This window comes from Eurosta solidaginis, chromosome 3 (assembly GCF_040869045.1).
Source record: "Eurosta solidaginis isolate ZX-2024a chromosome 3, ASM4086904v1, whole genome shotgun sequence".
Taxonomy (NCBI): Eukaryota; Metazoa; Arthropoda; class Insecta; order Diptera; family Tephritidae; genus Eurosta; species Eurosta solidaginis.
This window is the reverse complement of record NC_090321.1, coordinates 19,299,280-19,320,163: the sequence shown is the minus strand read 5'-3', so window position 1 is coordinate 19,320,163 and position 20,884 is coordinate 19,299,280. Positions and strand designations below refer to the sequence as shown.

The 20,884-nt window shown below is 35.4% G+C and overlaps 2 protein-coding genes across 18 annotated transcripts in view; one reads left to right on the top strand and one right to left on the bottom strand.

Moving 5' to 3' along the window:
- Positions 1-4,291, top strand: part of Kank (kank) — a 159,716-nt gene extending 155,425 nt beyond the window's left edge. For all 17 annotated transcript variants that reach the window (XM_067771170.1, XM_067771168.1, XM_067771169.1 and 14 more), the window contains 3 exons: positions 20-232; positions 433-633; positions 903-4,291. In XM_067771170.1, the coding sequence (XP_067627271.1) occupies positions 20-232; positions 433-633; positions 903-1,064 (576 nt within the window). In that variant the 3' untranslated portion in view covers positions 1,065-4,291. The remainder of the gene's footprint in view (positions 1-19; positions 233-432; positions 634-902) is intronic.
- Positions 4,292-4,594: 303 nt separating this feature from the next.
- Positions 4,595-20,050, bottom strand: LOC137243415 (probable cytochrome P450 6a13). Its single transcript, XM_067771175.1, has 2 exons — positions 18,330-20,050; positions 4,595-11,324 (listed from the first exon to the last, which is right to left on the bottom strand). Exons 1-2 carry the CDS (start codon positions 19,390-19,392, stop codon positions 10,822-10,824), a joined length of 1,566 nt encoding a protein of 521 aa, XP_067627276.1. The 5' UTR covers positions 19,393-20,050; the 3' UTR covers positions 4,595-10,821.
- Between the last annotated feature and the right edge of the window lie 834 nt (positions 20,051-20,884).

Genomic DNA, 20,884 nt, shown 5'->3' with positions numbered 1-20,884 from the left:
TTTTTTTATCTCATCGCAGGGCAACACAGCAATGCATTATGCGGTCTCGCATGGCAATTTTGACGTCGTATCCATTTTACTTGATTCAAAGGTTTGCAATGTAAATCAAATGAATAATGCTGGATACACTTGTGTGATGCTCGTCTCATTGGCAAAGCTTAAAAACGCTGCGCATCGCACAGTCGTAGAACGACTGTTCCAGATGGCCGATGTCAATATACGAGCCAAAAAGGTAGGTAATGGATAAACTTAATTTAAGCTCATGCCAAAGTAAAAAATTAATTTTTATTTTTTTAATTTCATATCATTCTTGCATTCTTTTTCTTCAAATGCTTACTAACAAAAAATTGGCTAAAATTTTAAAATATGTTTTTTCCAAAAAATATAATTTTGCTTTTACTACCCCACAAAAAAAAAAAAAAAAACGCACAGCACTGCCAGACCGCATTGATGTTGGCTGTTTCGCATTGTAACAACGAAATGGTGGAGCTGCTTTTAGCCGCTGGCGCTGATATTAATATACAGGATGAGGATGGCAGCACTGCGCTAATGTGCGCTGCAGAACATGGACGCACCGACATTGTGAAGCATTTGTTGTCACAGCCTGATTGTGATTCGCTTATAGTTGATGTGGTAAGTTGAAAGTTGAAACGAAAATTCTTAAACTTATTTTGTTAAAAAACATTAAAAAATTTTGACCTTTGATATCATTACCAAATTGCCTGACAATGATTTCGTGGCGGTTTTCGAAATGGTACCATCGCAATATGCCAGTAAAGGTTTCTTACTTTCTTTTCAGTTTCTTTTAGAAAAACATAATAATTGAATATTCAATTATTATAAGCCGGTGTTAAGCTCATGAATTCTTAATAATAAGATTACAATTTTTTTTTATTTTTCAGGATGGCGCTACGGCCTTCAAGATTGCCTGGCAGGCTGGACATCGCGATCTCGGTTTGTTATTGTATGTGCATGAGCAAATGTTGCGCAGCAAGCAGCCGCACCGTGCTGAAGCCACGCGCGTTTCCTTAGAGCTGCCGCGTCACCCAAAGCCCCCCAAGTGAATATTAGGAAAGTAGGAACATTTCTCGAACAAGCAGAGAAAAACACATATCTTAGTTCTTGCATGTAAAAAAAAAAATATATGTATAACTAAAAACGATGCCAGCCAAACAAATAAATATAGAACAATGTATGACGCTTTTTTCCTTGAAATCAATAGATTTTGCTATAATCATAAAAGGTTTGAAAATTTTTTAAAAAAACGTTACACTTAAGCGTGCTGGTTAAAAACAAAATTATGTAGTAATAATATTTATCGAATTAAAGTTTTCTTTTGTTTTTGAAATACTCGAAAAATGTGCGCTTACTGAGGCCTGATTTTTCAGTGCGAGTCAAGGCGAATTCAGTACCATGTGTTGTTATCCCAACAGCTAATTTCTTCTTCTTAATTATTTTGCATGCAACGTCTTAGTACAACGGCAAAGCAAATCCATGCAAGTTGAAAGCAAAGCGAATTAAACGCAATTCGGCGAGCAGAAGAATGTCAAGTCGAAAGAAAATTCGCATTGATTCCGATTAGTTAACATCAAGGCGAATCTATACAAGGTGATGACAGAGCGAATTCAACCAATTCGAAGTGCAGAAGAATGTCAAGTTAAAAGAAAATTTGTATTGATTTCGATTAACTGACATACACACTGAAAAATTTAACCAAAGCATGAACAACGACAAGCTTAAACTTTGTTCAAGTTTAACTGTATTTTGAACTTGCACTTGAAAACCGGGCTTTAATAAACTTTTATAGAAAGCTTTTGCTCCGTTTTAATAAGAAAGCAAGCATATCAATTGTTAATGCCAATTTTGACAAGCACAATCAAGCGCACTGACATTCCATAACGCTTTTGTAATTTAAAAAAAGAAAAAAAAATTGTTTTAAACAACGAAGAAATGAAAACGAATAAACAAATTTAAACTGCATAACTAATATTAAATTAATTTGAAAATAAATTTATATTAAAATATTGTATAATAACCATTTTTTAAACTCAATAAAATTATAAAAAAAAATTCTTACTTATTTAAATTTAATTTTAATAATTAAAAGTATATAAATAACAAAAAAACTGATATAAATTTTTTAAAAATTTGTTTCTTAATTTTATGTACCTACTAAATTTACTTTTTGTGATGTTCACAGTAAAAAACTTAAAGGCATGAAAGTTTTCGAAGAAATACGAATATTCAAAATTTTTACTTAGAATTTTTGGAAACTTTCATAATCCATAGAAATTTTGTTAGACCTCAAATTTTTGCTTACATATATTGATTCCACTACAAAAAGTTTTCTGAAATTGTTAATAAAAAAAATGGTGAACAAATTTTATGCGATATTTGTTTTTTGCTTTTATTTGCTTTAGGTTTAGAAAAAATTGATAAATTGTGTGATGAAAATTATGCAGACACATTTCTAACACGTTTTCGAAAAATTCAAGTTAAAAACTTAAATGCAATAACGTTTTCGAAAAAAAAAATAGAATTTTTTGTTTAGCAAGTTTGGAACCTGTAAAAATTTATGAGAATTTCGGTAAAGCGGAAATTTTTACTAAAATTGATTGTACTATGAAAAGTTTCCCGAAATTCCAAATACACATTTTGAATGTTTAGGAAATTTTTGAAAATTTATCGTATTTTCAAAAAAGTTTTAGAAATAGCATTACATAGTTTTCGTTGGAACAATCTATGGAAATTTTATCTAAATATATCAAAATGTATAAAAAAAAGAAAATTTGGAAAATTTGTTAATAATACGTCTATTATTAAATATTTTTTTCACAACTTTTATAAAAAGTAATATTAAAGTAGCAAAAATAATCAAAAATATTTGTCTGATATTATTTACTTTTGTTTATTTGTGTTAGGTTTATAAATAAAAACGAATTTTTTGATCAAAACTATGCAAAAAAAATTTCAAAAATGTTTTTGAAAAATTTAAGTTAAAAGTTAAATTCAAGAACGCCTTGGAAAAAATTTCCAATTTTTACATACAATTTTAAGAAGCTTTAAAAGTTTTGAATGGTAGTTTTTCGAACACGTTTTTGAATTTATTTAAATTATTTGGAATGTTCATGAAGGTTTTAAAAATAAAAATATCTCCAATTATTGAAAAAGGTTTTAGAAGTAGCACTACATAGTTTTCGGTAGAGCAATCTATGCATTTTTTTTATCTAAAATTAACGGAAAAAAATAAAAATAGAAAATGGCTAAGAAAATTTGATAATTATTTTTTGCGAATATTTGCGCTATATTTTTTTATAAAAAATTTGTAGCTAATTTCTTTTATTTATATGCGTTAGTTTTAGAAAAATAAATAAATGTGATAAAAACAATGCAAACATATTTCAAAAACATTTTCGAAGAAATTTAAGTTTAAAACTTAAATGCTAGAACGTTTTTTAAAAAACTATAAATTCTTACTAAGATTTTCGATAGAGTTAAAATTTTTACTCTAAAATTAATAAGACTTCAAAAAGCTTCTCAAAATTCTGAACCAAAAGTGGCCTATTCATACGATTTTTGAAAAGTCTCGAATTTTCGAACGGTTTTTTGAAAAAATTCTACAACGTTTTCGTTATACAATCGATTAAAGTTTCATCCAAACCAAACGCAAATTTATAAAAAGAAATATTGAGAAAATTTGTTAATCATTTTTTGCGATTGTTTTTTTTAAAGATGTAAACACCATAAACAAATTTTATCTGATATTTTTTATTTTATTTATTTGAGTTAGTTTTAGAAAAAATGATTAATTATGTGATGAAAACTAGGCAAACAAATTTCGAAAACGTTTTCGAAAAAATTCAACTTGAAAACTGAACTGCGAGAACATTTTGAAAAATTTCAAAGTTTTTATTGGCAGTTTTTGGAAAACTTTAAAAATCAAAGGAAATTTTGATAGAGCTAGAATTTGTACTGAAAACTGATTGGACTACAAAAAGTATCCTGAAACTCGAAATGATAATATGCAATGTTCATGAGAATTTTTGAAAACTTCTTGAGTTTTCGAAAATTTTCGAAATTTTTTTTTAAACTGTTTTACATAGTTTTCATTATATAAATGATTAAAGTTGAACGTGACAAAAATACGTAAAAAAAAATTATTGAGAAAATAAGTTAATAGTTTTTTCAAATATTTTCGCTATATCTTGCAAAAAAATTGCGAAAATTATACACAAAACTGATATCTTTTTCTGATATTTATTAGCGCTGGTTTTAGAAAAAAATAAATAAATTGTGTGGTGAAACTATGACAACAAATTTCGAAAAAATCGAAAACTCAAAAGTGTTTATAAAAGCTTAATGAAAATTTTGAAATTGGTACATAGAATTTTCAAAAAATTTGTCTTTGTACTTTGCTAATTATTTGGGTCGTTTGCTTTCTTAAAAATATATTCATACAACAGATTTTCTGTTTTTAAAAAGTTCGTAAATACATATTATTTTGTAATTAATATTTAAAAAATTTGATTTAACGTAAAGCAATAGAACACAAAAAGCACTTAAAAGTGGTTTTCAAAAATTCAAAACCTAAATAATTACTCATTATAGAACTAGTTTGCTCTATTATGCATACAACTCATTGAAATGAATAAAAAATTTTACAATAAACAAAAATTTATTTGGTAATAAAAACGTAGCTGCTCAAACCCTTTACACTTATAGCGCCTTTGTTTTGGTTTTGCCCTTAAAAACAGTCACAGATACAAATTCACACTTTGAATATAAAAAAATTGCATAGCACTCTCATATGCCCTCACATATGAATTCGATTCATATGAAAGTGCCCGAAATTCTTATCAAAGTGCAAAGAAAAGGCACTTCCATATGAAGCCCAGGCCCTTCGGTATGATACTCAGATTCGCACTAACAAATTGACAACAAAAAAAATTTTCAAAAATATTGTAGCACTGAGAAAAATTTTTATTTCAAATTTATTCATTAAGAGGACAATCGATATTTTTAACAATTTTTTTTTTTTTTCAATTGAATAAAGTTTCAGTGTACATATAATTTTGTATATGTAATGTGATTTGCACTTCAATACAAAAATGCTTGAACAGCCCTGATTAAAAATCTCGTTTGCTAAATTGAGGTAAAAATTTGTATGACGACATACATTTTTGAAATTTTTTTTATATATTTTGTTTTATAACTTTTTTCGGTGTATGTATATGATTTTCGTAGTCGAATAAATTTAAATAAAAAATAAATTCACAAAAAATGTAAAAATAACAAATTCCAAATAATTAATTACAATAACAAATTGCAATTTGAATATGCAAAATTTTTAACAGCACCTGAGTCAATTTCTAAAGCGTATGTATAACAAGTAGTAAGCAATAGACAAATTTTCAAAGCAAAGCACATAATTTAGTTTAAAATTAAATTAAATACTACTAATAAAAAAACTGTTATATAACTAGTAGTAGTTCTAAATTTACTTACATACATACATAATATATACTTACTTGCAACTTTTAAAATAAACACAAATTACTTAAAAAATTAATGATAGAAAAATATTCATAAATGAATATATAACGAAAGCTCTTTGCGAAAATGTTTTTGCGAAAGCTTAGCTTAGGGAAAAATGAAGTTTTTAAAATAAAAAATGAAAACCAAATTTAATTAAAAACATTTTATAATTTATTTTCTTATAAATATGTACATTGGTAAGTATGTAAATATTACAAAGTAAAAATATTAATTTTTAATTGACTGCAATAACACATTTTGCCTGATTACATTGAACACGGCGGCTACAGACCACAACCACAATAAAGCAAAGCTTGACGGCAACCGTCGTTGATTACTTTGAACGAGGCAGCCGCAAATACAAATTATAGCGAATAGCAGCGCACAATTAAAAAAAAAATAAAAAATTAATTATGCTTATGGCGGAACCATACAAGGTGGCAGCACGGTGACATACATACAAACATAAATAAAAATTCCACGTACTTTGTTTTTTTTTTTTTTAAATCGATGGGCTAATGTCAAAATAGTACTGCGCCGGAAGTTGAAGTGTCAAATCATATACAAAAGGTACCAATCAGCTGCTTTCCGGGGGTCAGCTGACCCTGGTTCCCCCATGATTATGCTAAAAAGACATACCAATGAATTCTGCGGTATTCGTGATTGATTCTCGTGCTGCTTTGTCGCCCCCATTATAAAAACTGAAAAATAATTTGACAGATTTCGCTTTGTAGCCAACATCGTGAATGTAATAAACCCTATTTGGTTAACTAGTTTGAACCACCAATATGAAGTTTTTTTGCTTTATTTGGCCTTTATTTTTAACGGCGCTCATAACCCTCTATTTTTCGTTTTCCTTACGGGTTATAAAGTGGTAAACGGAACATAATAGATATGTACATCCAGCAAAAGCAGTTGAAGGTATATGCACCTCGAACCTCTTTTTCCTCAAAGCGTTACACAGAATGAAGGGCCCATTACTGACACTTAGCATAAACTTAACTTGACTTGAGAACTGTCACTTACAGTTCTGTTAAATGAAAATTGCATGTTACTGATTACTCAAAACTTAGCAACACTTAACTGGACTTAGAAGTCTGTTGAATTTTGATTTTCTATGTAAGTTCTAAGTGACGTTTACATTTTGAGATGCCATTTGTTTGTTTCGATTTTATTTTGACATTTTGTCATACTAATTGACATTTATTGATTATGATGCCATATTGTATGCGCCAAGTTGAGTATAGTCGTGGCTAAGTTGCCAAGTTTACGCCAAGTCAAGTCAAGTCTATGCTAAGTATCAGTAATGGGCCCTTGAATGAAATACAACTGAGGATGTTATAATACAAAATTTTATAGAGCAATCTGAGAACCATTACAAGTGAATCATATACCATATGCAATAAGTATGCACACACTTAGTATCTGATCCAGCAAATCTTGTCACTTCCATGACTGGGATATTTCTAATAGAAAGTGGACGATTATTGACTTACCAAATCCGGTACATCAGTATATATGCGTCCTCGAGCAGAATATACTCCTAAATTTTCTGAGGATCGGCACTTAGTCTTTAGCTGTTGACCAGCTGAAGTAAGTATGAGTTTGGAAATGCCCTATGGTTCCATAACAAGGCAGGGGCGTAGCGAGGGGGGGGGGTGGGTTGGGGGTTAACCCCCTCCCCCCTTGCCTAAGGATCATTTGATTTTTTAGGTCGTTACAATTCAAATATTTGATGTTTTTATGTCTATGCTAATAAATTTCTTTATAATTCTGCACGTATTTTCTTTGTTGGTGTTATTATATTTTTAATATGCAAGCATATGTATGCACGAAGTGAACACTTATATATTTTAATCATATTCTGTTTCATAATAATTCTGCAATTTATTAAAAATACAAATGTACATGTTAACTTTTACTATAATTTCATAAAGAAGTTTCCTTGTAAATTTGTCTAACGACCATCTACATACATATCAGAGAATAGCAAAAATCGAACACAACAACGTTCGATTACATGCAATATGATCGTGTTCAATGATCCAACTTGCTTAAATGAACATAATCGACTTTGATTTAAAATAACCAACTTATTTCATTCGTGAGTATAATCAATTCAGGCGTTTGCTCGTTTGCCTCAACAGCGATTACATTCATCGGAAAGGCAAATATGAAAACTCCATGCGTCTGAATATTTGCATGATTCTTCTGCCCTGACGTCACGGCGACAATCTACATATAAACGAATATGTACCAGACAGTTTAAGCAGTATCCTTTTCTAATGAAATCCCTATTATTTTGCCTAGAAAAAGTGCTCAAACAAACCCGGAAGATAACTACCGTATACAAATTTTTATTCCATTTCCAGATTCAGCAATTCAGAATTTGGAATTACCTTTCAACATTTTAAAATGTAAAAAACACATTAGTGTTTTTTCCGTGTAGATATGACTTTTTTAAATTAAATTTATCTCGATCAGTTTCTTTCTTTTGAATTTTTTATACGTATACTTTAGAACTCATGCCCAGGCTCAAAAAGCATGAATTCTACATGAAGGAGGTACTTCGGTTTTTTTTTATCAAGTTATCTATGATTAATATTACAGGAATGCGATTCTGTGGCTTTTCCTACTTTTCACATGTTGTTGAAAATCTTGTGTACGCTTCCAGTAACAACGGCAACGAACGAGAGATCTTTTTCAACTCTTAGGCTGATTAAAAACTATTTGAGAAATGCGATGAGTGAAAATCGGTTGAATGGCTGTGCATCACTAAGCATCCACCGTGATCAAATTGTTACCGTTGATGAAGTTTTAGATGAAATGGCAATGAAAAGCCGACGCATGCGCTAGAGTTTTTAATGTAACCTTTTTCATATCATATTCTAAATACACATACTTTAATGTTAAAGCTAAAGACAACATTTTTTTTTTTATTTATTTAACTGAAAAAAAAAAATAAAAACTTTTTTTTTGAACCCTCCAAGGCAATTTTCTGCCTACGCCCCTGTAACAAGGAAAGCTTTCGCTCATGCAAATTTGACAGCACTAAAAAATTTTGAGTTCCCAAAGGTCGTTATTTTATCAAACATTCACCACACACTAAGAAAACTTCCTCAGAAAATAGAAAATAGTATTTCGCCTTTTTTTCTCAATTTGGTATCCAATTTTTTAACAATGAGAAAAATTTACATATGTATGTCTTTTTAAGGTAGGTTTTCTTGTTTTTAGAAAAATTTCATTGTTTTGTGGAAGAAATTTCTATGGAAAATTTTTTTTGAGCGCATAGATTACTACAGACGAAACTTCTTTCTCTCTGTCAAAAAACATATCTATACATATTCGGACACTACTGAACGTCGTATGCTTCTAAATGTATTGGGCATCAACTTTTCTTAACAAATTCTTACATTTAGCTCTACGAAGATAGCTACTTTAAGTAAAAACTAGCCCATACATTACTAAAATATCAAAGAATTAAGTTTCAAGCATTGCTACAAACGAACGTAAATCAGTGTAACGGCAAGAAGTGTGACTATGTGAGTCGTGAAACAACTGCCCCCTAAATTTATTAGTCCAACGAATAAGTTTGTCGTAAGTGTTGTTGGTTGGTTTCTGTGTTGTCCGGATATCAAAGATTCTCCTGAAAACAATTGGTACTGACTTCGTTTGGCTAGTCGGTACTCCGTTCGAATAATTTGGAGTGGACAACGAACCTGCTGATATTTTTTACAGATCATTTAGCTACTTCCTTATACGTCGGCAGTTAGAAATCTGCCCCTAGTTAGAAACCTAGTGTTTGCTAAAGCTGGGCATTCACACAGTTAGTGCGTGACTGTTTCTTTGCTGCCTTCCTCGCGCAGCTCCTACAAATACTGTTCAAAGGAACCCCATTCTCTCAGCATGCAGGTTAAGCGACTAGTGACCCATGATTGTGGCAGTTATCATAAAGATTTCTTTCCTTGACCTATTTAGTAGGTCCTCTGTTCTCTTACTAACGTAATTCGCCCAGGTTTGCTTGGTTAATTACAGTTGTCCGAGGAATACCAGCTGGAGGCTGCTAACTCCTTAAATCTGCTATGAATGTTTCTTTTGATTTATGTAAGTGAAAGATGCGTCTCGATCGCCTTCAGCAGTGCCCCTGCCTTTGCAAGTTCATTTGTCTTCTCGTTGCCATCGATGTTTCTGTGACCAGGTGCCCATATAAGGGTTATGTTTGTGAAGCTAGGTGCGACTTGAAGTGACCTCTTGCAGCTGCTGACGGCCTTAAATGATTTGAAGGGAAAGTTAAGCGCCATAAGCGCTGCTTGGCTATCTGAGTAAATGTACAACTAGCGCTCCCCACCGAGTCCTCCGACAGTCTCTAGCAAAAGTAGGTAGACGAACAGACAGTGACACCTTAAGATGTTCACAGAAGACACCTGCTTCCACATCGCATATGATTGTTGTTGTTTTCACCATACATTGAGCGCCTTACACTTGCTTAATAAAAAAAATTAAAAATAAAGGGAAAACTGGAGCCACCAGTATTTTAACGTAAACCATGGTGAAAGTAATGACGTTTGCTCTTGTACTATGCAAATGTATTTGACTCCCACTGTTAGATGGGTTTTGTTTTCGTCACCGGAAAAAAGACACCCAAAACGTGTTCTCCCATGAACTGATATGAGTATCGTACCTGTAAGAGAACACTTATGTAAAATGATTTTTAACACGTTTATGTTAGATTCACTTGTATGTGTGCTTGTTTGTAACTATCTAGGCCTAGACCTTAGGATAAATGGGTAAACGAGGTATCCGAGTGTATAAAAGCAGCGCAAGCTGAGGAATAATTATTCGGTTTGATTTTAACACGCTTTAGTGAAGTACGTGATAATTGTAATTGTTAAGTACTACTCCCAATGTAGTCTAAATAAAGAACGTTTTGTTATACTGAATATTTGAGTTATTTATTAAACATTTTAGAGACTCAAACGTTAAAAGAAGCTGCAAAATAATCAGGAATTTCGGAGAATTCGTTACAGTATATTCTTTTCATAATAAGTGTCATCACTCGTTCATGGCGCATAACCGCCTATACGATTTTCGTCATCAAACTACACACGTAATTCGTTATAATACACCTAATATTAAGAGTTTTAACAATCTTTAATAAGCTCGTGATCAGGGCTTTTCAGAGTACTTATTTGATTTCAATATTTACTGCCTACTATGCACAACCTACAACTATATATACAAATATTCAATTTAAACTTTCATCCAGAGTTCGCATTTTTTCCCCCACTACTGTAATTTCACGCGCTCATCTCTTTTTATACCATTTGCAAAATTTTTCATCTCCTCAGTGCTCAGCTTGGCACTTTCTTCCTCTACTATACGCTCACACTTCAATTCCAATTTACCCTTTGGCGCTCTTAACAATATTGTTTTATCATAAACAATTGGTATTGGCGTTGTTTTTGCTACACTAAAACGATATTTACGTAATAATATTACTAGACCAATTAGCACCTGCATACGTCCAAAACGTAAACCAATACAATTACGTGGTCCATCACCGAATGGCAAAAATGTCATGGGATGACGCTGTTCCATAGCTTCAGGTGTAAAACGCATTGGATCGAACTTCTCTGGATCGGCATAATAGCGTGGATCGTGTTGTATTGCTTCGGATGGTATGAGAACAGTTGTGTGTGCTTTGATGACGTAATTTGTTCCAGGTACTTTATAGTCTTCGTAGGAAACACGTTTTAATGCGGGCGCAATTGGATGTTTGCGCAGTGTTTCTGTGCATAGAAAATAAAAAAATTACTCAAGTTAAATCAATTTAGTTTTATTACTATTGAAATAATAATTTAAATGAGGTTCAACAGCATTTCAGGTTGCTTCAGTTTCAGTTCAGATAGAAACAGATTCCGTCATTGGTCCCTAGCTTAATAAAAGGTATATCAGTTTTATAGCCAAGATTCTAGGGTTCTTTGCATTCTTGTCTGACTCATCCCGTGATCAACTTTTCTCAACAGCTTTTACTCTTTTACGGTTTTAAACAATAACTTCATTACATGTTTATCATCAGATTTATTTAAGAGAACACATTAAGCATCTAACTTAAGGCTGGGCCCGTATTACGTGTTACGATCAGTGATCGAAACTCATTTTTTAAATCACAATAGTTCTGAAACGGTGGATCGTATGGTATATGCAAAGTACCAGCAAAAAGTACTCGTTAGATACATAACTTGTTTTAATTTTTAGAATTCGTTAAACAGTTGCATAATTATCGCTTGAGTGAAAATTGCTTTCAGTCACTGATCGTAACACATAATGCGGGCCCAGTAAAGTATTTATTTGTTCAACTAGTTCAAATGCAATGTTAATATATTATTTTACTTCGTTTATTTGTATTTCATTTAACGGGTTTGTGTTTACTTTAGTAAGTATTGTTAGCCAATTTGTTTGACTTTCATTTTGTATGAGGTAATGTTTTGTTTTGTGCACATTTTTTTCCGTGACTTAGCTCTTAACCAAATTGAGTTAAAGGTATGTCCAAAAGCAAAAATTTAACTTCTAATTGGTTCTTTCAATATGCGAAAATAAGAAATCGCTAATTTGTTGATTTGCAATTGTTTGCTTAGTGTTGAGCAAATAGAAGTGTTGTAATGGAAGCTTGGATACTCAAAAAGTAGCTGCGTTCTATAGGGAGCGTTTCTTCAACTATTTCAGATCTTTCTGCTGTAAGAATTACTCATTACATCGGCCGCTTAATCTCCTTTTGAGACTAATGGCTTTCTTTGTCCTTTAAAATGTATAAGTTTTCCAAAATTGCATACATACACATTTTTTTGAAAACTTGAAGTCCACTTTTAGGCCCGCTAGTCATCCGTGTTTTTTAAACGGTTCTATTTAGCTTGACTCTGTGTAGCGAACATAATTTTGTAATTGATTTTAAGTAAATTCCCGATAAGCTACAAGCCTGAAAATTGGAATATAGTTCAGAACCCGATGACAATGCATTAATAAGAAAAAAATCGCCGTTAGGTTGCGCATGGATCGAAATATTTCAAAAAATCGTATTTGTGCCCCGAAGGCTCATATTTGGAACACATAATGCATACTTGAATAGAAAGGGATCTATGAAAAACACTCGCAGCTAGGCGGCGCAAGGATCGATATAAAAAAAATAAATGTAAGGCACGATAACCTCTGAAGATATTTAAGGCCGAGCTTCTTTTCCAATTTGCGTGGTGCTCCTTTTAATTTTTCCTACAAATTGGCGGGACGGGACCTACTTGTTTTATGCCGACTCTGAACGGCATCTGCAAGGCAGATGAGTTTTCACTGATAGCTTTTCATGGCAGAAATACACTCGGAGTGCTTGCCAAACACTGCCGAGGGGCGACCCCGCTTAGAAAAATTTTCTTCTAAGTGAAAGATCTTGTTTCTAAAATTTTGATGTTGCTTTGCCCGGGGCGTGAACACAGGATCTTCGGTGTGATAGGCGAGCACGCTACCACAACACCACGGCGGCCGCCTAGGATCGATATATTAAAAAAAATCATATTTGTGGTCCGATTTGGCTCATATTTGAAACACATAATACATACATGAATAGAAAGCGACCTAAGAAAAAAACTCACCGCTAGGTGGCGCAAGGATCGGTATATTCAAAAAAATCATATTTGTGGTCCGATTTGGCTCATAATATATACATACTTGAATAGAAGGCGACCTATGAAAAAAATCGCCGCTAGATGGCGCAGGTATGGAGATTTTCAAAAAATCGTATTTGTGCCCCGATTAGCCTCATATTTGGAACACATATTACATACAGAAATAGAAAGCGACCTATGAAAAAACTCGCCGCTAGGTGTCGCAAGGATCGAGATATTCAAAAAAACCATATTTGTGGTCCGATTTGGCTAATATTTGGAACACGTAATAAATACATGAATTGAAAGAATATATATATTCAATAAAACCGTTTAACTTAAAAAATTTTTTTTTAGTTATTTTATTTACATGTATATTCATCTACATTTGCGGGTGAAAAAACGCTTATGATCACTCAGATAATGTTAAGGAGACCCATCTAGCGGTAATTATAGAAGACTCGCGGCAGTAGCTAAATAACTCGCTACATAACGGGTTGTGCTTTGTGCTTAATAGCGGATATGCGAACCTCTGTTGGTCACATTGTAAAATCTATAGCAGAATCGGTTGCAATGAATCGTGCACACACTAACTTTTCGGTCATAGGAGTGGAGAATATTGTCGAGACAAGATAAAGAGACACATTTCAGTTTCAGCTGAGTATAATGCATACTGAAATTGAGCAGTACTAATTTTGTGCGGGGCCAGGGACTAATAAAAAAGAGAACGGGGAATGGTCACGTAATAGTGAGGAATCACTTGAGGTGCTTCTCGGCACACATTTCCCATCGGGAGACGGTTTAGAAGAGCCAGCAGACATCACTCACACTTCGATCACGGAGCGGGTAGTGTCGGGCTTGGTGACCGATACCAAGATCGAATGGCTAGTGAAAAAGTTTTCTAAGTTTAAGTCGCCGGGCCCAGATGATATATCCCGGCCATGCTACAAGTTTCAAGTATGGCCTTTGAGAGGCTGATAGATGTGTACATAAAGTCCAACGTGAATGAAAATCTGCTCTCCACAACACAGCATGCGTACACCAAAGGCAAGTCGGTATACACCGCATTGCATAGGGAAATCCCTGGAATATAAGGAGTATGCTCTAGGAGTCTTCTTGAACATTGTCGGGGCTTTCAATAATGTTTCTAAATGGGCGATTATGGATAGTCTTAATTACATTAAATTACATCCTGCCTTAATCAGATGGATCGGCTGCATGTTAAATTGCAGAAAGATTACATCACAATGGGGATTGTACGAGGCCACGAAATCAGTGGACAGGGGCACGCGGCAGGGATGGGTGCTATCACCTCTGCTGTGGACGCTGGTCATCAACCAACTGCTCAGACGATTCGATGAGGGACCCGTAAAACTTACGGCTTACGCAGATGACGTTGCAATTGTCATAAGGGGAAAGTGCCTTCCAACGATTAGTTCTTTGATGGATCGAGCTCTTCGGGATATTCATACCTGGGCATCTAACGTCGGGTTGAAAGTCAATGCGGAAAACACGGATATGGTCTTGTTTACAAAGAGGTACAAGGTCCCAAATTGGACCAGGCCTAAGTTAGGAGGGGTGGCCTTACAGGAGAAAGCTTGCACAAAATATCTAGGAATCATCCTAGACAGTAAGCTGTCATAGAAGCTCAACGTGGAGGAGAGGGTCAAGAAGGCCTCAACGGCACTCTATGCATGTAAAAGAATGCTGGGGTGTACGTGGGGCTTATCACCCTCTCTTTCTCATTGGGTTTTTACAGCGATTGTAAGTACTATTCTATACTGTGGAGTTCTTGTTTGGTAGAAAGCCACACAAAAAACAAAATACCTCAAAAAATTAGAGGGGATATGCAGATTATCGATGCTTAGCATTACGGGAGCCCTGAAAACAACCCGGACGGCTGCACTGTATGCCATTCTGCACATTCCACCTGTAGACCTGGTAGCAAAGAACATAGCATTAACAACCGCAAACAGGCTCGGTGCCTCGGGGCAGCTTGAGAGCCGCCCATATGGCCATAGTAGTATAGCGTTATCAATCACAAGACGAACAGACTACCTGATTCCCTATCTGCGCTTCGAGGGAGATCTTAAGGCCACAATAGAGGTGGACGGTTGACGCAAGGGTGCGCAAATAGCGAACAAGGCGATACATGTGTACACAGATGGTTCCAAAGTAGTGGAAGTAGGGTCTGCGGTGTACTGTGTTGATTCGGAAATACGCAGATCCCAAAAGCTGCCGGATAACTGTAGCGTTTTCCAAGCGGAAATATTAGCCGTAACCAGGAAGAGAAAAGCTTAAGCTGCAACCGTGTTAACTTTTATATTGACAATCAAGCAGCAATTAAGGCAATAATCTCGCATAGCACAGCATCTAAATGCGTGTTAGAGTGTAAGCAGTCTCTGGAGTGAATCGCGACAGGGAGAAGCATACATCTATATTGGGTCCCAGGGCATATGGGAATAGATGGGAATGAAAAAGCGCACGAACTAGCTAAAAAGGGCGCATCCCTTGAAGCTTGCTCCGTAGACGTCCCAAATAGACTGGGCGAGATAAAGCGAAGGCTAGAGGTGCACATTATCGACCAAGCGGGAAAGGCGTGGGTTCAAGCGCGTGGCTTTAAATTTTCGAAGATTATGTGTAGGTCTTACAACCTTAGACTAACAAAGTTGCTTCTATCATTAAAAAGAGAGGACTGTAGACTCATGACGGGTATTCTGTATGGACACTGCCTTCTAGCGTCACATGCCTTTAAATTAGGCTTGGTCAGTGATAGCAGATGTAGGAAGTGCGGGTTGGAGGAGGAAACGATCGAGCACGTTCTGTGCTCGTGCCCTGCACTTGCCAGGCTAAGACTCCAGCTGTTAGAAGTGATACAGCTGTCAGATCTAGAAGCAGCAAGTGGCTTAAGTTCTAGGAAGCTTTTAGTATTTGCCAAGAGGGCGGAGTTGTTTTATAACTAGGTCCTGGTTTTTGATGGGGGTTTTCAGTTTGGTCGTTAAAACAAATTTCTGGTAACACTACGGACTCAATCAGTCTATGTGAGGTCCTCACGGACCGGCCAGTTCAACCTAACCTAACCTAATTTTGTGCGCAACAATTTCATAAGTTTCATAAAATCACACACTTAGCAGCCATATGAAGTTGAAGTGCATATGTATATATACATGTAAAAAAAAAAACAGCTAATATACCAGAACAAAATATCAAGAAAAACTAAACGGCGTTTTTAGGGGAGATTGTTGTGAAGAAATTACGTAGTTAAGGAAGCCGAAAAACATCCCTGCAACGCATAGCACTAGTTCCGAGCTAACGTGTAACCATTGCACAAAGAGTCAGTACTAGTTTTGATCCTTTCGCCTTTGCTATGCTTTCAACTGACACTTTAACATTGTGATGTCTACCGAAATGGCAATCGTTCCCCTTCGCAGCCGTTTTGAGCGCGTTCTAGCTGGTTCAGTCAAAGGTTGTTTTGAAATAGTTGCGGACCTTAATTGATTAGTTTATAAATCTGTAGAAACTAGTGTGGGTGCCGACTGTGCCGCGCTGCATCGAATTATCATCAGTAGCCATTAAAACTCTAGTGCCGGAGTGTTGTTTTGTGAAGTCCCGTTTTCTCCCATAGCTTTCCAATACCGGTGTTTATCCACAAGCTGTGTAATGTAAAAATTATAAGCCTGATTTAAGGTCCGTCATAATCTTGCTCTCTCGCAAAGTCTCTTACAAAGTTTTGGTCTCCGTTGTCCGCATTTGCAGAATTCTTCCAGTGGTGATAAAACGAGCCGACATGGATTCAATGATCATGTGAAAATCACTTTCCCTTCATCAGTAAAGATTGGAACGGCAGCAAAAATATTACTCATATATACTGTATATCAAGGCCACTTTACCTTGCTCTAACGAGAGGAGTAGGTAGGTGTTATCATCGGCTGCCAGTTGAAGTAGTCGACCAGTTCTGCGCTAATGATGGTAATATTTGGCGAGCTATGACGATTTCCTACCATACATGTGGGGGCGTCCCCGTTCGCTTTGCAAAACGACAAGTTGTCTATTTGAGCTGCCAACAAATTACTCCTGCTGTCAAATTCTAGGCTGGGAGTGCCTTAGATCTTGATGGGCATTGAAATCCCCTAAAATATTGCAATTTTTGTCATTAAGAAAATCACTGATATCCGGGCGGTAAACACTGGATTAGCAAGTAACACGGTGGATGCAAATGTTTATGATTTCCAGATTTTCTGACCGGACAGATATTCCTTGAAACTCCAGACCACTGTTTGTGCGGCCACTGTCGTAGTTAACTAGATTGTATTGCACGGAGTAGTGGGTACCTTACACCACTTTACCTACTGGCATAGCTCTAGGTGACTTTTGCAACACACTACCAATCCCTCCTGTACCCTCGACCCCTTATCTCACTAATCAACCCAAACCACCTTCGAAACCGAAATTTTGACCTGACCATCACTATTCGTAGAACACTAGTCATCATCAGTTTCCGGCAACCGGGGAACCACCATCTCCTGCATAACATTGTCCGCAATCATATTGCCCTTCTTTTTGGCCTTAGCCACCTTCCACATCATCTTAATAAATCTTTTACCTACAACCGAATTACGCATACCAACTAAATCCTTATAGAACCTCCGCGGTCCAGCATCATCATCAGAGTTCGAATCATCCACAGGAGCTACTGAGCCAGAAGGAACCGGGCACAGCAAACTCCTTGATCTCTACTTCTTCTTCAAACTCCCTTTTATAATTTTTTCCAGAGGCACGAGACCTTATCGGAAGAAAACGTCCACCCAGAAACAAATCAAAGGATCTGTAATTCAAACGGCCGCTCAGTCGCCAAAACAAAAACTTCACACAAGAGAAAGTAGGAGCTACAGCGGTTTAACTCATCGGCTAAAGCAGATACCTTTGGGGTAAAGCTCGAAAGTGCGCATCACACGACGCTATCAAAATAAAGGGAATGCATCCACTTCCTCCCGAGAAATCTTTTCTATGGATAACGTCCAGCTGGAGAAAAAATTTCGGATGCCGTTATTATTCTCTCATTCATATTATAAATTAATTGAACGTTATGGGATTGACCTTTCAAATTCTAAATTGCACTCCTATCCAAAATCAATTACTCACCTTTTAAAGTCTGATCCAAGTAAGCCATCTTCTTGAGGCAATCATACGTCAGCACATCATTATGCTCTTGCAGCACTTGCACAATTTCTTCGCGTACCAATTCTTGTATATCTTCATTCACCGCCAACTCCCACAAACAATTCGTCATTGTCGTCGAAGTGGTTTCATAGCCAGCAATAATAAAGACGAACACCTGCGCTGCAATCTCTTCCATCGTAAGCGATTCCGTCTTAATGAGATCCATCATAATTTGTAAAAAATCTTGACGCACGATGCCATGCTCCTCACGATAGGCGATATTATCGCGCACCACTTTGATATAGAAATCTGTAACCGATTTGGGCGTATTCGTCCAACGCAACATTTTAGCTAATTGCGGCAAACATTGACTTATCAAATCACGCGTAACGCTATATTCCTCAAAAAACTTCAACGTTATCAAACGAAAATCTTCATATGGATTACTTAAACTATCACATTCAATGCCAAGTGTAGATGACGCAATCACATCTGTAGTATAACAAGCAGATAAATCTTTTACATCGATTACACCATCTATAGAAAGTCGTTGATCTACCACATTAGGCAATTGTTCAGCTACTTTTATTAGCGTTGGATACATAAACTTCATTTTGCCAGTAGTGAATGAGGGCGTCAATTTGGCGCGCAAACGTTTCCAATATGGACCATCAATTGCAGCTAAATTACCCATTAGGGGATCATCACGCAAATTGTGATACAGGCCACGATAGCTAAAATTACCAAAATCCTTAATCAGCACATGCTTGATCAGCTCCAAATCGAGTAAAATTATGAGCGGATCACTAAGCATAAACATGCCCGCAAATGGAACGCCCGACTCGCGATAACGCTGATACACCTCATTGGGCAAATCGATGGCGTGTATATCGGTACCAATACGACCACGCCCATAATAGAAAAACAAGTAAGGTTTTAACAGCGGTATGCCTTGCTTCACCCAATATTGTTGCTTATGATGCAAATAAATGCAAATTAACGCCAACACGATAAACAAAAGCAATAACAAAATTAACGCAACCATGTTAATTGTTTATTTTTTAAATTCTAATACAAAAAATTATTATACAATTTGGCGGTATACGGATGGACCGCTTCACTGTATACCGCTCGACTGACTGACTTCACATTAACCAATGATCAACTTATAATCAAACAAACGATCTGGCTTTTTGGCCAGATCAGCTTGATTTTTTGCCTGTTTGACTGGCGTTGTCGGCGTTTGCGCCCGCGTCGCTGCTGACTTTAATTGCTATTGGGTATAAACTGACAGTTATCGTTGTGCAAGTGTTGTTACGGCGTAAGTAATTAGCAGCAGAAGAAGGCGCGCTGTTGACAACAAACATTGTAGCGCTGATCTGTGAAGTAAAGCAGCATTGAGAAAGTAATTAACATTTATTAGGAGCAAATACGGAAAAGTATAGAAGTCACGCATGCGCCCCTGCTATCGCTGCAATAGCGGCGTGTTGGCGCTTTGGGGCTGCGAAGCCAACAGCTAAAGCTCAGTGCATAACAAACATTCCCCTGAAAGTGAAAGTGTTGTTGTTGTGACCTCTAATGATTTATCCGTCGTTGCTGTCCAACGCAATCTTAATGCATCTGTAGACATTTAATTACACTGGACCACGAATTTCAACTTTTTCTCTTTACCAGAAACGCCGTTATGAACATCGTATATAAAATCACCCCTGATTTCGAAAATTGAGTTCATTTTTGATTCTATCATACTGTTTTTGAGATATTTGCAATTTACCGTTAATCGAAAAAACAAAAAGATGGCTCCCTTTAATTACGTATATCTCACGAACGGGTCAAGCAATTGCAAAAAAGTTCACAGAAACAGAAAGAAGGTAAAATTTGCTATAAACGCATCATACATTGTTTTTTGCTCAACCAGATCGTTTTCGAGATATTAGCTTATCATTTCAGATTTTTATTTTTTTTTTATGAAAAATATTACTTTTTGCGAGGGCAGCATTCCAAAACCACAACTTTTTTTCCAGATATTTTTTTTTCTTACGTAAAGCTCTGTTTAGTTAGAAAAAATATAAGCTATCATCGAAGAAAATCGATGCAAAACTACGTAAGTTATAAGCGATCAAATAAAAATACCCAGGTTGCGCAACTTCAATGGATGTATACATACATATATTAAAGGTATAAAGTGCAAATGGGATATTATCCGGATAAACGAATAACACCATAACTATGATAATACTTTTTCTTTAAATAAATCAAATAGTACTTTTAATACTAGAATTGTGTTATAGTAGGTAGAGTGGTTGCATCGAAAGGAAGAGTGGTTGGGTTCGAAACCTGCTGTAGGCATATAGTTATAAACATGTATTTCCGTCACTTATGGGTAAGTATGCAGGTAGATTTTCAAAATTATAAGACATAGAAAATTTTTAAAGCCTACATCTAAAGCAGGTAGTATTTTCTTTTCCCGGCTTCGTATAAAAAGGAACCTTTCTGTCTAGGTAAGATTTGATTTTTCAATTTTATTCTTTTTCCGA